This window comes from Rhinopithecus bieti, unplaced genomic scaffold (genome assembly GCF_001698545.2).
Source record: "Rhinopithecus bieti isolate Rb0 unplaced genomic scaffold, ASM169854v2 scaffold_75017, whole genome shotgun sequence".
NCBI lineage: Eukaryota > Metazoa > Chordata > Mammalia > Primates > Cercopithecidae > Rhinopithecus > Rhinopithecus bieti.
Window position 1 is genome coordinate 134,072 of NW_016827593.1, and position 15,380 is coordinate 149,451.

The window sequence follows — 15,380 nt, forward strand, 5'->3', positions numbered from 1 at the left end:
GCCCGGCCCTAAATTGATCTTTAAGTAGACTCATAATTTGAAAATTTGCTTTGAAACAAGCTAGAATAAGTGCAAAAAATTTAACACCAGTTAACATTTCCCTGGAATAAAAGGGATCAAATAAACCCATAATCTATCATAAGATAAAAGCATAAAATAAAAGATTAGTATAAAAGATGAAAATTAGAGAATAAACACAATGACTCAAGTTCTGCTCAGTAGTTGTAAAAGTACCTTTTCTCATTTGCTTGGTCTTTATGCCAGATAAGTGATTATCATCTAAATGTGTAAGAGGGTTCTGTGATATGGTAAATTTCATACCTAAGATTAAATTTGTATTGTATATCAGAAATAAAAGATATTACCTTAAGTTCTTCAAAGCAAGGCTCATTTTATTTTTTCTGTTGCGTGGTCGCTTTTGCTTGTAAGAGGGTTTTGCTTTGGACTTAGCTATACGTCCCCTTGGCTTACTTGTACGAGCTTTACTTGCAGTGGATGTAGGTGCATGAGGCTTACTTGTCTTAGATCTACTGGCATTAGATTTTCTAGGATTTTTAGCAGTTGTATTTTGAGATGTCGGAGGTGTGACCTGAAGAAAAGAAGTGCCTGGAGTACAACCGAAAGGTGCAGTTGGTAATTTTGACTGGTGAGGTCCAAGTGAAGCTCGAATAGTAACCTATAAAACAAAGCCAATATGTATTTTAGAAAGTAACCATCATATTAGTATTAAAATATCATTGTAAGCCCTCACATTTACAGTAAATTGGTTTTGACAAGGGTCCCAAAACATTTCCAATGGGGCAAAAAATAGTCTTGATGAATGCTGCTAGAAAAACTGATATCCATGTGCAAAAGAAAGAATTTGAATCCCTACCTCATATTATATACAAAAATTATCTCAAAATGTATTAAAGACCAAATTTTAAAAGGTAAAACTACAAAACTCTTAGAAGAAAATACAGTAGTAAATCCTTGTGAGCGTGAGTTAGGCAATGGTTTCTTATATAATGACACCAAAAGCACAAGCAACCAAAGAGAAAATAGATGAACAGGCATTTCTTCAAAGAAGATATACAAACAGCCAACAACCACATGAAGAGATAGATGGTCCACATCATTAGTCATCAGGGAAATGCAAATCAATTCCCAAATGAGATGTCCCTTCACACCAACCAGAATGGCTGTAATAAAGAGACAATAACAAAATAACAAGTATTGGCTAGGACATAGAAAAATGAGAACCCTCATACACTGCTGGTGGGAATGCACAACAGTGTAGTTACAATGAAAAACAGTTTGGCAGACCAGGTGTGGTGGCTTAGGCCTGTAATCCCTGAACTTTGGGAGGCCGAGGTGGGCGGATCACTTGAGGTCAGGAGTTTGAGACCAGTCTGGCCAACATGGTGAAACTCCATTTCTTTTAAAAATACAAAAAATTAGCCAGACACGGTGGCAGGTACCTGTAATCCCACCTACTCAGGAGGCTGAGGCAGGAAAATCACTTGAACCCAGGAGGCGGAGGTTGCAGTGTGCCAAGATTGCACCACTGCACTCCAGCCTGGGCAACAGAGCGAGACCCCATCTCAAACAAAACAAAACAACAAAAAAAGAGAAACAGTTTGGCAGTTTCTCAAAATATTAAAGGTAAGAGTTACCATTTGACTCCACCACTGTATTCAGAGGTATATACCCAAGAGAAATGAAAACATATGTTCACACAAAACTTGTACATGAATTTTACAGCAGCATTACAGCCAAAAGAGGAAACTTTTCTGTTGCGCTCTCGCTTTTGCTTGTAAGAGGGTTTTGCTTTGGACTTAGCTATACGTCCCCTTGGCTTACTTGTATTAGCTTTACTTGCAGTGGATGTAAAAATTCCAATAGGATAACTGTGTTTTCAAAAAACAAATGACCCAAATGGCAATTTTGATTGGCAGTTTACATGTTTCTTACCTCATCATATGATTTACAAAGGCTTTGTTACAGTTAGTATTGTACTTGCAAAAACTGCAGTGGATGTATATAGAAAAGAGAATTATGCCCACCAATAGATGAAACGATAAATAAAAGGTAGAATATCTATGCAGTGCAGTATTACCCACTGCACATTGAATTAATGCAAAGATGGATGATCAGAAAGACAAATGGATATGCCCACCAATAGATGAAAGGATAAATAAAAGGTAGAATTTCTATGCAGTGCAGTATTACTCAGCCACAAAAAAGAATGAAGTACTGGAACATGGTACAGTATCAATGAAGCTGCAAAACATTATGCTAAGCGAAAGAAACCAGTCCCTAAAGATGACATATTGTATGATTCAACACGAAATGTCCAGAATGGGAAAATCCATAGAGACTAAAAGCTGACTAAAGTTTCCACAGGGCCAGTGGAGGGGAAATAGTGCATGCTAAAGGGTATGGGGTTTCTTTTGAGGGTGATAAAAATGTTTTAAAATTTATTGTAGTGATGTTTGCCCAAATCTGAATACGCTAAAAACCACTGAACTGTGTACACTGTAAATGGGTAAATTGTGTGATATATGAATTACATCTCAATAACACTGTTACCAAAAAATCACTACAATACAAAAAGTTAAAATCATTATTTTGAAAGTGGCAAGTATAAAACTGCAATCAGATAAGCCTTCCACTTATTCTAAATGGTCATACCGATTAAATGAAATTTATCTTGATATTTACTTACTGTTGTAAGTATTAGTTTTATATTGATAACAGTTGTATGTTAACAGATATTAACAAATAATTAGGAGTTAGTACAAATTAGATGAATATCGAAAGAGGACATTCCATAGCTATTTTACACTTTGACAGAATTAAAAGGGGCCGGGTGTGGTGGGTCACACCTGCAATCCCAGCACTTTGGGAGGCCAAGGTGGGTGGACTGCCTGAGCTCAGGAGTTTGAGACCAGCCTGGGCAACTCATCTCTACCAAAAATGCAACAAAACTAGCTGGGCATGGTGACATCCACCTGTGGCCTGTGGTCCCAGCTTGCACCTAGGAGGCAGAGGTTGCAGTGAGCTGAGATGGCACCACTACACTCCAACCTGGGTGACAGAGAGAGACCTCGTCTCACAAAAAAAAAAAAAAAAAAAAAAAAAAACCCTAACTAAAGGCTTCACAATAGAGGAGGTCAAAATGTAATAGGCCTGAATTACACTCTGGTAACTATAAAACAGATTTTCAGTAAATGTGACCTCTTCCTGGTGGATCAGGGGGCACGATTTCAGCTTCCAAGGTTATGGTGGAGCTTACATCAATTCATCATACAGCATGGTAAGTTATAATAATGCCTCAGAATTTCCTTAATGGTAACATATAAATTTATCATTTACTATTTGGAAAAAGAAAATGTTTGTATCTATTGGTTAATAACAGAAAACAGTCCACCCACTAACATTCTCTTTAATCATTTGACTACATTTCCCCATGTACTTGAAAGAACAGCTTCCTGTGAAGTCCTATGAAATATATGAAGTATCACAGAAAGCACTGAAGCAGAACTTGTAGCTTGCAACAGAAATAAATTTTTTGAAAGCACTGGGAAGTCAAAAATCCAAGTTTAAGATCTTAGTACTACCTTCGTCCTACTACATGACCTTGAGTAAGGATTTAGCCCTCTCTGAAACCTCTTCATCTCTAATGTGGGGTATACCCCTGCCTTGTCTATCTCATTGGATCATCACTAAAATTGGGGGTTAAATAATAAAATGTATGGAAAGGCACACTGAACACTTAATTCCTAAAGTATTATAAGCATATAGTATCATTATTACAATATTACCATTACTACTGGTATCTTATTAAATAAGGGAAGATGTGAGAGGAGGACTGTTCTGCCTACATTAATATTCTGCATGTCTAATATCACATGGAACAAATGGATTGCACAGAAGATGCCAGACTGGTTTATCTTCACTAGATAATTCAAATAATTGTTTCAATATTATTTTTGTTAATTTAAATGGCAGACATACTCGCATTCAAAAGTATGTACTCAAAATGAAATACAAATATGTGGGATTATCTCACCTTGGATTACATATCTCTTCACTGGAGAAAATATTCAAGAGCTAACTTTAATGTAAAGAATCCGGTAGGGCCAGGTGTGGGGCTCATGCCTGGTAACCCCTCACTTTGGAGACCGAGGCGGGCAGATCACCTGAGGCCAGGAGTTTGAGACCAAGCCTGGCCATGTTGGTGAACCGGTCTCTATTAAAAATACAAACAATTAGCTGGACATCATGCTGCACGCCTGTAATCCCAACTACCTGGGGAGGCTGAGGCACGGATCACTCGAACCCGGGAGGCAGAGGCTGCAGTGAGCTGAGATCGCGCCACTGCACTCCAGCCTGAGGCATAGAGTGACTGTCTCAAAAAAAAAAAAAAAAAAAAAAAAAAAAAAAAAAGTCAGAGAAAACTTATGGTATATAAGGCAAACAAGAAAGAAATTTGTAGTCTGATGTGTGCTTGCCTCCATCGAAAACAGCAATGCTATGCTATTCAGGAGCAAAACTTGCTTTCTGAGAGATTAGTAATACCAACTTCAACAAACCTGTGGCATTCAAGGCACTACGACAGATGCTGGGGACACAAAGATAAATTTAATTCTTGATCTTAAGTATCTTATAGTCTAGCAACTGAAAGACATACACATTGACAACTGGAATAGCTCAAAAACAGCCTACAGAACATTGAAACAACCTGCTGACTTAGTCTACAATCTTAGTTGCAACTAGAAATACCCCTCCAACAAACCACGTCAATCAATAATAAAACAATGGTTAGAAGTTTTTCCTTTTACAGCAATAAGAAGGATAAACCTAAAAATTAAAGTCTTAATAAACAATCAGAGGTCAATTTTAATATTATATTCAATAGATAAAACCAGGCAGTAGTTTTGGGTTTCTATTATCATACAAATGTTAAAAATACAAAGCATATTTAAAAACTCACTTTGGGTGCATGGATATTTTTGATACAAGCAACAATATGTACATGATCATATCAGGGTAACTGGGGTATCCATCACCTCAAGCATTTATCATTTATTTGTATTAGGATACATTCCAATTCCACTCTTCCTAGTTATTTTGAAATACACATAAATTATTGTTAACTACCGTTGCCCAGTGATTCCTAACACTAGATCCTTATTCTTCTATCCTAATAAATAAAAATAAAAAATAAAAAAAAATTAATAGAATGTGCAAAAAACCACCAAAAACCCCCTCACAAACTCACTTTTGTTCGCAGGAGCAATCCTTCTAGTTCTTTAGGCTTTATAAATGTACGATGCTGTGCCTTATGTTCAGCTTTCTCCTTGCTGGTCAAAAATTGTAGTCTGCATTTTGGGCAACGATGAACCCCTTTTTTCTGTTTACAGAAAAGATTAGATATAATAACTTCCACCACCACAAATCCTAGGACCTGAAATTGCTCTTAATTCTAAAATCTAAATAAATTTACAACCAGAATTTTATCATCTCCCACCACAGACAATTCGAAATGATCTATTATTTAAAAGTACTCCTTGTGTTAGTATTTGAGTTTCAAAAGCATTAGTTACCATATAAGGATCAAACATAAAAAGTATATAATTAGATTTTAATTGGAAAAGTTCTGTACTGATTGTAGTGGCATAAATAAGAATGGATTCCAATCTATTGTTTGAGAAACCCTTGACTAAATTCCTCCTCAAACCCTAGTCCCATTATTATTTTACCAATGGGAAATAGGACCCAAGAGAAATTTGTCACTTGCCCATAGCTGGTTAGTGTTCTTTCTACTATACATTATCAATTGCAATCTTTATGTATCTGTTCTCATTAATTAAAATATATTTTACAGTTATTATAAATTTAGAACAACATACAAATACAAAAGAACGCTTTCTTTAAAGATGTATCTCCACCAGCTCATCATTATTTGCACATAAAACACAATCTTTTAGGAAAACCAAATGAGGTAACATGTATGAAAGTACCTAGTGGAGTTACTGGTGCACAAAAGGCATTTGCTAAATAAAAGCTCTTTACAAAGGTCAAAGCAATATATAAAGATAAGGTGTTTGCATTACTATTTTAGTTTGACCTTCAGACTATTTTAGAAGTGTGGTGTGTGATCACACCATAGGTACAGTAAACACAAACAGATTTACCTGTAGGTGCTCAAGAGAGAAGGGGAAAGAAGAAAAACACAGCCAAGTAACAGACAGCAAATTAAGATGATGGAGAGAATGTTCCTCCAGAGTATAGTTCCCACAAATTTTTTCTCTACCTATACCTCCAATCCAGTTTCATGGCTTTAAATAGCATCCACCCACTGCCTACTTGACATCTCTTGATGTCTAATAGGTATTTCAAATCAACATGGACAAAGAAGTTGAACTCTAGAGTCAAAGAAGTTGACTCTAGTAGAACTTCTAGACAAAGAAGTTGAATTCTAGGGCACAAAATCTGTACCTTCCCTACTCTTCCCAATATCTCAGTATATGGGAACTAAATTCTTGCAGCTGCTCAGGACAAAAATACTTGGTCACTCTTAACTCTTCTCTTTCTCTTACATCCCACATTCAACAAATTAATAAAACCTGTCAGTGATACCTTAAAAAAAATTTGTAATTTTTCAGTTTCTCATCACCTCCAATCACTGTTACCATACTTGTCTGAGCCACTTACGAGGACTCTTGCAATAGCCTATCTTCTCCCTATTTCCATCCTTTCTCCTTTTACAGTCTATTCTTCCCACAGCTGTCAGACTGATCTTAAAATGTTACAGAACTTTCACATGGTTAAACCCTCCAATGGCTTTCCATAACACTCCAGAATCCTGACTCTGGCTCACAAGTCCTTAAATGATCTGGTTTACATTCTATTGCTACAACCTCATCTACTACTATGTTTCCTCTCACTTGTTTACTGTGCTCCAGCCACACTGGCCTCTTGCTCTTCCTTGAATATCCTAGGTATATGTTCACCTCACTGTCTACCTACTACTGTTCCCTCTACCTGGAACATTCTCTCCCAGATGAGTAAGCCACATGATTTACTCTCTCATTCCCTTTGGAGAAGCCCTCTTTAATCACACCATTTAAAAAACAGAAACTACTCCTTCACCTGAGCCCTGGCATTCCCTCTATCTGTATTTTCTTCCCATGGTACTTACCATCAGCTGGCACACATATACATTCAGACATCACACACACACACACAAATCCTTCTTTACCATGATGCATATTTTAGAGAGCACAAACCTTGCTTTGCTTACTTCTGTATCCCCAGTACCTAAAACAGTCCTTGACATTTATTAGGCACTCAAATATTTGTTAAATAAAGAAATAAAGTGAGGCAAGAGACTGACAGAGTACAAATGAGCAGCAGGCACAATTTAACTAGTTCAAAGTGTCTGCCATTTCATTCAATGAGTATTTATTTGTCCAGAGCCCCAAGATGGGAGACATTAATCTACTATTCCCTTAGTTGGACTCAAGTCCTGCATATCTCTCTTATGTATGTATGCTTGCATTGTGCGAATGATCATGGATGATTATACTTTTTTTTTTGTTTTTTGAGATACAGTTTTGCTTTTGTTGCCTAGGCTGGAGAGAAATGGCGTGACCCTGACTCACTGCAACCTCCGCCTCCTGGGTTCAAGCAGTTCTCCTGCCTCAGCCTCCCAAGTAGCTGGGATTACAGGTTCCTGCCACCACATCCCACTAATTTTGTATTTTTAGTAGAGATGGGGCCAGGTTGGTCTCGAACTCCTGACCTCAAGTGATCCACTCCCCTCGGCCTCCCAAAGTGCTGGGATTACAGGTGTGAGTCACCATGCCCAACTAATACATTTTTAAAATAAAATGTTTAACCAAAGAAACAGTAACTTGTTCCAAGGGTAGAGAAAAAGTTAAGTGTTGAGCTTCTTTACATGCATACTATATGGTTTTGGGTGATACGAGAGTTTGTTTGTTTGTTTGTTTGTTTTGAGACGGAGTCTCGTTCTGTCTCCTAGGCTGGAGTGCAGTGGCATGATCTTGGCTCACTACAACCTCTGCCTCCGGGGTTCAAGCGATTCTCCCCCGTCAGCCTCCCAAGTAGCTGGGATTACAGGCATGCACCACCACACCCAGCTAATTTTTGGTAGAGACAGGGTTTCACCATGTTGGCCAGGCTAGTCTCAAACTCCTGGCCTCAGGTGATCCACCTGCCTCAGCCTCTCAAAATGTTGGGATTACAGGCATGAGCCACTGCGCCTGGCCAATTTGAGGGATTTTCAAGGGTAACTATCTGTAATTTCTGCCTTTAGACCTAATGTCAATGTGGAATATGAGTCTGCAGTGGAAGCGTGGGCTAGAAATCAATTTTTGACTCCACCATTTATTAGGGAATGTGACACTGGGCAAATTACTTTCTATAAAGCTTTGTTTCCTCAACTATAAAATGAAAACAATCATATACCTGCCTCATAGGGTGGCTGTGAAGATTAAACAAGATAATGCATGTAAAAGCACCAGTGGCTGTCAAATGGTAAGTGATTAGTACATGTTAACTGCTTATTGTTATTATTAAAGAGCTAATGAGGATATGTAACACATCTGGAGTCTTTCATCCTTTGTTAAAAAATGTATAAACTGCATTGCTAACTCCAAAATCACTCAAGACATAATAATATATTTTTAGAAAAAAGTTGCAATCCAAGTCTTCAAAAAGAATAAAATATAATCAATAATTCTTATTATATAAAATTGCACTAATAATGCCATCTCAATTACAAGCTTATAATACTGGTCAGCTCAGGTTTTTGAGTCTTTTGTGAATAATTATGCAAACTGCAAATACCTTCAGAGAAGCCTGATGATCCTCATCAATAGAATCTTACCTCTTCACTGCTGACTGCCTACTCTTTAGGTACTCCAAACTTAACAAAAAAAATTGAGCACCTGAAATGGACTGAATGCTTGTGCCCCCCCTCCCCGCCCCCCAATTCATATGGTAAAATCCTAATTTCCAATATTGTAGTATTGAGAGGTGGAGCCTTCGGAAAGTATTTAGATTATGATGGTGGAGCTGTCAAAATGGGATTAGTGTCCTTATAAAAGGGACCCCAGAGAGCTCTCTCCACCCCTTCCCCCATGTGAAGAGACAGTGAGAATATGGCCATCTATGAACAAGGAAGCAGGTCCTCACCAGACACTAAACAGCTGGTGCCCTGATCTTGGACTTTATAGTCTCTAGAACAGAGAGAAATAAGTTCTTGTTGTTTAAGCTTCCCAGTCAGTGGTATCATAGCATGTTATAGCAGCTCAAACAGACTAAGATAGCACCTGTGGCACCTCAGTGGTCCCTAAGACTACTCCCAGATGTGATGATTCAGCAGAAGGATCGATAGGACTTAAGACACTGTTATACTCATGGCTATGTTTTAGTACAGTGTAAGGGTACAGAGCAGGATTAATAAAGGAAAATGATGCACTGGATAGCTTCCAGAGGATTACCAGGTGCCAGCTTCTAAGAGTTCTATTCCAGTGGAGTCACACAGGACACACTTAATCCCTCAGCAATGAACTGCAGCAATACGCATATAATCCCTCAGCACTGAACTGCAGTAACACCTATAAAGTGTTGCTTGACAGGAAAGCTCTCTTGAGTCTAAGAGCTTAGGTTTTTCATAGGGGTAAGCCACCAAATTTTCAGACGACTCCCTCCACTGCAAGAAAAGCAAGTGGTTACCATAACCGTATTTTTTTGGTGCAAATTTTCTTGACAAACTGGTACAACATGGCTCAAGGTTCCAGGCATGTAAAACACTCTTTATCAATTAAGAACATTTTAGGAGCTCAATTTCTAACATTTAGCCAAGGGGCACTTATACAAGCAGGCACTTCTGAAATTGTGCAATATTTGAGCAACTCAGACCTGCTGGGTAACTCTTTCCAATACATACGGTAAGTTAAGGCATACAACTTAGGGTATGAAGAATGACTACAGATCAGATAAACCACTTATGAGACACAGCTCACAAAGTGGGTTCACTGTGTCTTTCTTACCTTTCTAAGCATGTTATCACTCCTTTCGAATCTACATCTATATCACTCTAGAGCTTAGTAAAGCATAGGCAAAAGAATTATGTTAGAAGACCCATAATTAGACAGTCAGAGATACTGCTTTATGCTCCATTCTTCTTTTCAAAATTGAAGGCCAAAAAATGAAATACAGACCACCAAGAATGGTGTTTCCCAAACTCTATACCTCAAGAAATGTTAATAGGTATTGTGAAAATAAAGGGCTCAAAGGTTAAAAATGTTTGAGGACCATTACATACTATATCCCTTGCTTAGAGATTTACAATATTAGCATATTGAAAGCTCTGAAAAGTCTTGTTTTTAAAAATAAAGAAAAAACACCCCTATGAATTTTGTAAATCCAGCCATTCGCTAAATTTCTTTCACTAGGAACAAGTTAAGAGGGAAACACTTATTAACATCTGAGTGAACACTGTTGGGGGAAACCCTAGAAAGATTTTGCCAAAGGTTTTTAAGGGTGAGATGGCCTACCAGGATAAAAAAAAAAAAAGACACTGATATCATATAAGTCATAACACAGGTAATCTGAACGTATTTGGAAATTCTATTTTTATGACTTTTTTTCCAATTAACTACAAGTTGATTTCATGATCATCCAACGACTACAATCAAGGGCCACGTTAGCGCTGGTACTGAATGAACTTGCCGAGACAATGCAATTAATACTAAGAAAATGTAATGAGCTAATCAGTGAGGAGGCAAAACTCGATTACATGACCAGATTTAGTAAATCCATTGACTTCTGATTTTTGGCAAAGACACTATTGCTGTTTCAAACACGCAAGAATAGGCCCACTGTTTCATCAAAGTTTTCAGCCCACAGGATGCTCTAATTGAGGAAAAGAATCAGTAAGCATAAAATCAGAATTCAAGGGAAAGATGCAAGCATCAATACTGGTATCCCAGAAATTATATAGCAGAACTGGCAAAAGTCACAAAGGAAGTAAGTTACAACCTAAATATAGTTCTCTGGTGTAGTTCACATATCTGGGCATAAGTGTTCTTGCTGTTTCCTTTGTTAATGGCTGCTACAAAAGTTAATTCTGGGTTACTGATGACAACCACATGTCTCATAATAAAAAGTGGGCTAGAAAGTAGAAATAAGATTTCAAGAGAAAGAGGAAAACACAAGGCTATGAGTCCTTATCTTATGTTCCTCCATTCAAACTTATTTTTTCCTGCTCTTGATAAGCACCTCCAAAATCATTCCCAGTCCCACCACCCTTAGGTCCTGAAATATCTAACTTAAGTATTTCATGAATCTTCTGTTTTTCCCTCCACTTTGGGGTTCCTATTTCTAGCTATCTTTCAGAACTTTGACTATTTATGATTCTCAGTGTCACCAGAAAGCAAGCAAGGAAAATAAGTGAAAGTCTCACAAGTTATTCAGCATAAATTATAAATTAATTGTGTCATTCAGAACAACTTTGCTTTCTGTCCAGAACAAATCTAACCAATGTTCTAAGTTATAGATAGATATAGATGTATATAGATCTGTATCTTTTCACTAAGACAACATGAACAAATAAGAACTGCTTAATCTCACCTGATGCTTCATGTAATGATTCATGTAGGGGGTTGCCATTTTACTAACTTTGAGGCAAAATGGACATAGCAAGTTCTTAGTGTTTTCATGTGCTGCTCTAAAATGAGCTTCTACATCAGAAAATGTTGATGATCTAAACTGGCAAACCTAGAAATATAAAGAAGGCTTAGTTTAATTTGAAATTTTATAACTTCTTGCAATTACATCAAAGTAGCAATAACAGGTCATCTGTTTGGAAGAACATGTACTACTAGTACAGCTCTGCCACCTATACAACTAATAATAATCATATTACTGCAAGTAATAAAGATAACATTTGAAAGATATCTTTCAAAGTTTAGGCATATATTCCAAAACACAGTAAGACTCTCTTCTTCTTTTCAAATCTACCACCCCTATCTTGATGCGAATTTTCAAGCTCTGCCAAATCTTGTTCTAAAAGTTTTCCTGCTATATAAAACAGAGTACTCTCTTCTTCAGATTTTAAATAGCATCCATGCTATGCCAGTGTCAATTTATCTTTATCTCACTTCCTTGTTACTGGAAGCCACTTCAAATTCTGGAACACTGATCCCAAAGCATTTAAATCGGTTTTCTATAACTAAGAGATTTTCCTATTTCTCTAGCATATCTATAATCTTCCCTATATGATAACCCACATATTTGTCTTTCTCTAGTAGGGCATTTCCTCATCTAGTGCAGAGGTCAGCAAATACAACCCACAGGCAAAATCTACTCCACCCCTTGCTTATAATGCATGAGTTAATCCCAAGGGGTTTCCACTAATGAAGAGGGTCTTCAATTTTAGCATAGTAACTAATTTTATTTAAATGGCTTTAAAAAAATCAAAAGAACAATACTATTTCATGGCATATGAAAATTAAACAAACACTTAACTACACAATAAAATGTGTGTGTACCTGGCAAACATATGGCATTTCACCAGGTTTATGGGTGTCCTTCATATGTTGTAAAAGAATATGCTCTGTTTCAAATGATAATTCACAGATTTTGCAAATAGCTGAAAGTGGAAAAAAACACATTATACCATTTAAGGATGTGTATAAAAAAGATTCATTTTGTACATCCATAACAACAACAAGTAATAATGATAGTAGAAGTAATAGTGATGTGGTTCTAACAATTTTATAGCTGTTAACTCTGTAATGCTGTTCCAAGGATATATTAGCTTATTTAATTCTCGTAACATCACCGAGGAAGGTACTGTTATTTTTTATTCCTATTTTTCAGATGAGGAACCAGAAGCACAGAAAAATTAAGTAACTTGCTTGAGATCTCACAGTTGTAGTAAAAGGCAAAGTTGGAATCTGAACCAAATCTGTTCGCTTCTCAGACTCTAAATCTTAACTAACTTTGCAGTTACTTTTCGTCTAAAGTGTAAATCAAGACAATTGATTTCAAATTTGAAAACCATGGAATCTGGGTGTTCTAATTTAGTCCCCTACACACAATGCATGTTATGCCAAGGAAGTTTCCACTAATGAATTGTTTATAAGAAAGATTTCAATTTTTTTTTTTTTTTGAGATGGAGTCTCACTCTTGTTGCCCAGGCTGGAGTGTAATGGTACCATCTTGCCTCACCGCAACCTCCGCCTCCTGGGTTCAAGTGATTCTCCTGCCTCAGTCTCCCGAGTAGCTGGGATTACAGGCACGCGCCACCTCGCCTGGCTAATTTTGTATTTTTAGTACAGATGGAGCTTCTCCATGTTGGTCAGGCTGGTCTCTAACGCCTGACCTCAGGTGATTCACTCACCTCGGCCTCCCAGAGTGCTGGGATTACAGTCATGAGCCATTGCGCCTGACCGAGGGACTTCAATTTTAACAATTTTTCCTTCTACTTTTTTTTTTTTTTTTTTTTTTTTTAGAGGCAGGGTCTTACTATGCTGCTCAGGCTGGAGTGCAGTGGCTATTCACAGGTGCAACTGATCACAGCAATCTACAGTACTGAACTCAAGGGCTCAAGTGATCCTCCTGCCTCAGCCTCCTTAGTAGCTGGGAGTATAGGCATGCATCATCACACCTGGCTTTAGTAACACATTTAATCTAAGTTTATAAAAGTTATGATTTTTTTTTCAATTTTGCCCTCAAATTACAAAGTCTACTTCTTATTTTATTTTCTGTCAGAATTTTTAAGGGTTCCTCACAGTTTGGATGATCAAAGTCAGTAATATTCAGGATTCCAAAGAAACTTTCACTTACTAGAAAACTCATGGGGAGTGTGTGTACTCTCAATGTGGCACTGCAGTTGGAAGGGTGTGGGATACTGCCGGTAACAGTGCTGGCAGGTGGTGTGGTTTTCCCAGCTTTCGTTGTTCTGCTTCTCAAGTTCCAAGTGATGTTTCATGTGGTTCATAAACCTATAAACAATTTGCCAATAAGAGCAAAAATTCAGACTTATAACCAAAGAAAAGTCTCTGAACCTAAATTTTAAAAATGTAATTCTATTACTCAAAATAACATCTCTGAGGCCTGAAAGCCCTCTAGAAAAGTGTGTACTTTAAATAATTTATTTTCATTAAGTGGCTCAGTAAGGTTTTTTTCATCTTTGTTTTAAAAATAATCCATTAACGTAGTCGTAAGAAACACCACTAATTCGCTGTAACACTTTATCATTATTTTAGATTTAAAACTTTTTTTTAGCAAAGAAAAATAGCAGGCTTCTTTTCCATACATAAAATACTATTTACATTTTAAAATAAAATACTGAAAGGACGGAAACCCTACCACCAAAAACAGCTACAGGGAATAGACAAATCTTTGAAAGCTTTGAAGGTTTCAGCGCTTCAAAAGACAAACTGCTGGTATATTTTTATTTGTGTCTCGGTTTCTAAATGCATGCAATAGCAATTTTAATGCCTCTAATTACAAGAACCTTTTGTTTTATCTAATTATACTGGCTCACTGTTAGCACAAACTATTCATTTTTCTTAGCAGGCTGTGCCCTTTGTAGCACCGCCTGTTTTTCAGTTTTACCGTCTGCTATTTTAGCTTCTCTAAAAGGCTTCTGAAGAGAAGGAACTATGATGTTCAATGGCAGAGAGTACAATATAAATGGACATACTGTTTTCAAAGGGCTTACTAAAACTTTTTGCTGAATTTCAAAGTAAGCATATTCAATGTAAACAACAATTTTAAAACTGTGTCAACTATTTACAATTATGAATCACTGAAGAAAATAATCTTGAAACAAAGTGATAATGTCATCAACCTAGATAGCAATTATTGTGAAGGTTTGGGTTTTTATCTTTTTTTACACCTCCAAAACACTTCTCTTTGGTTTTGGTAAATGTCTGAAATTTATTTTAAAATTGAAAAATTTGAGCTTTAAATAAGGTTAGTATGGAGGAGGTCATGCTGCATAGTGGTTCTTCTGGTGACATGAAGAAAAGTAAGATTCAAAGTCAGCTAGAAAATGTAAGTTTCTCATGAAACCTCCTAGTTCAATAATAAATGTAGGGAAAAGAAATAATTTCCCCCTAAATTAAAATACATTTTGCCTTTTCTTAAGCTATCTGAAAACAATACAATTAGGTGGATCCTGGAGTCAAACTCTTAAAATACAAGAAGGAACAAAAACTTTCCAACATGATAATCTGCCTCTGTTCTTAGTACAAAGTATTATAATTACTTACTGAGGATGGCACAGCAAAGTAAAGATACTATATTCTTATCTGCCATATTCCAACTTTCAAACAGAAATAAAAATAAAT

The 15,380-nt window shown here is 36.8% G+C and overlaps 1 protein-coding gene across 1 annotated transcript in view; it reads right to left on the reverse strand.

Moving 5' to 3' along the window:
* ZNF280C (zinc finger protein 280C) overlaps positions 1 to 15,380 on the reverse strand; it is a 65,625-nt gene that overhangs the window by 12,093 nt on the left and 38,152 nt on the right. The window contains exons 6-10 of the mRNA XM_017863978.1: positions 13,870 to 14,027; positions 12,570 to 12,670; positions 11,650 to 11,796; positions 5,267 to 5,398; positions 363 to 676 (exon numbers count right to left, since the gene is read on the reverse strand). Coding sequence (XP_017719467.1) covers positions 363 to 676; positions 5,267 to 5,398; positions 11,650 to 11,796; positions 12,570 to 12,670; positions 13,870 to 14,027 — 852 coding nt within the window. The remainder of the gene's footprint in view (positions 1 to 362; positions 677 to 5,266; positions 5,399 to 11,649; positions 11,797 to 12,569; positions 12,671 to 13,869; positions 14,028 to 15,380) is intronic.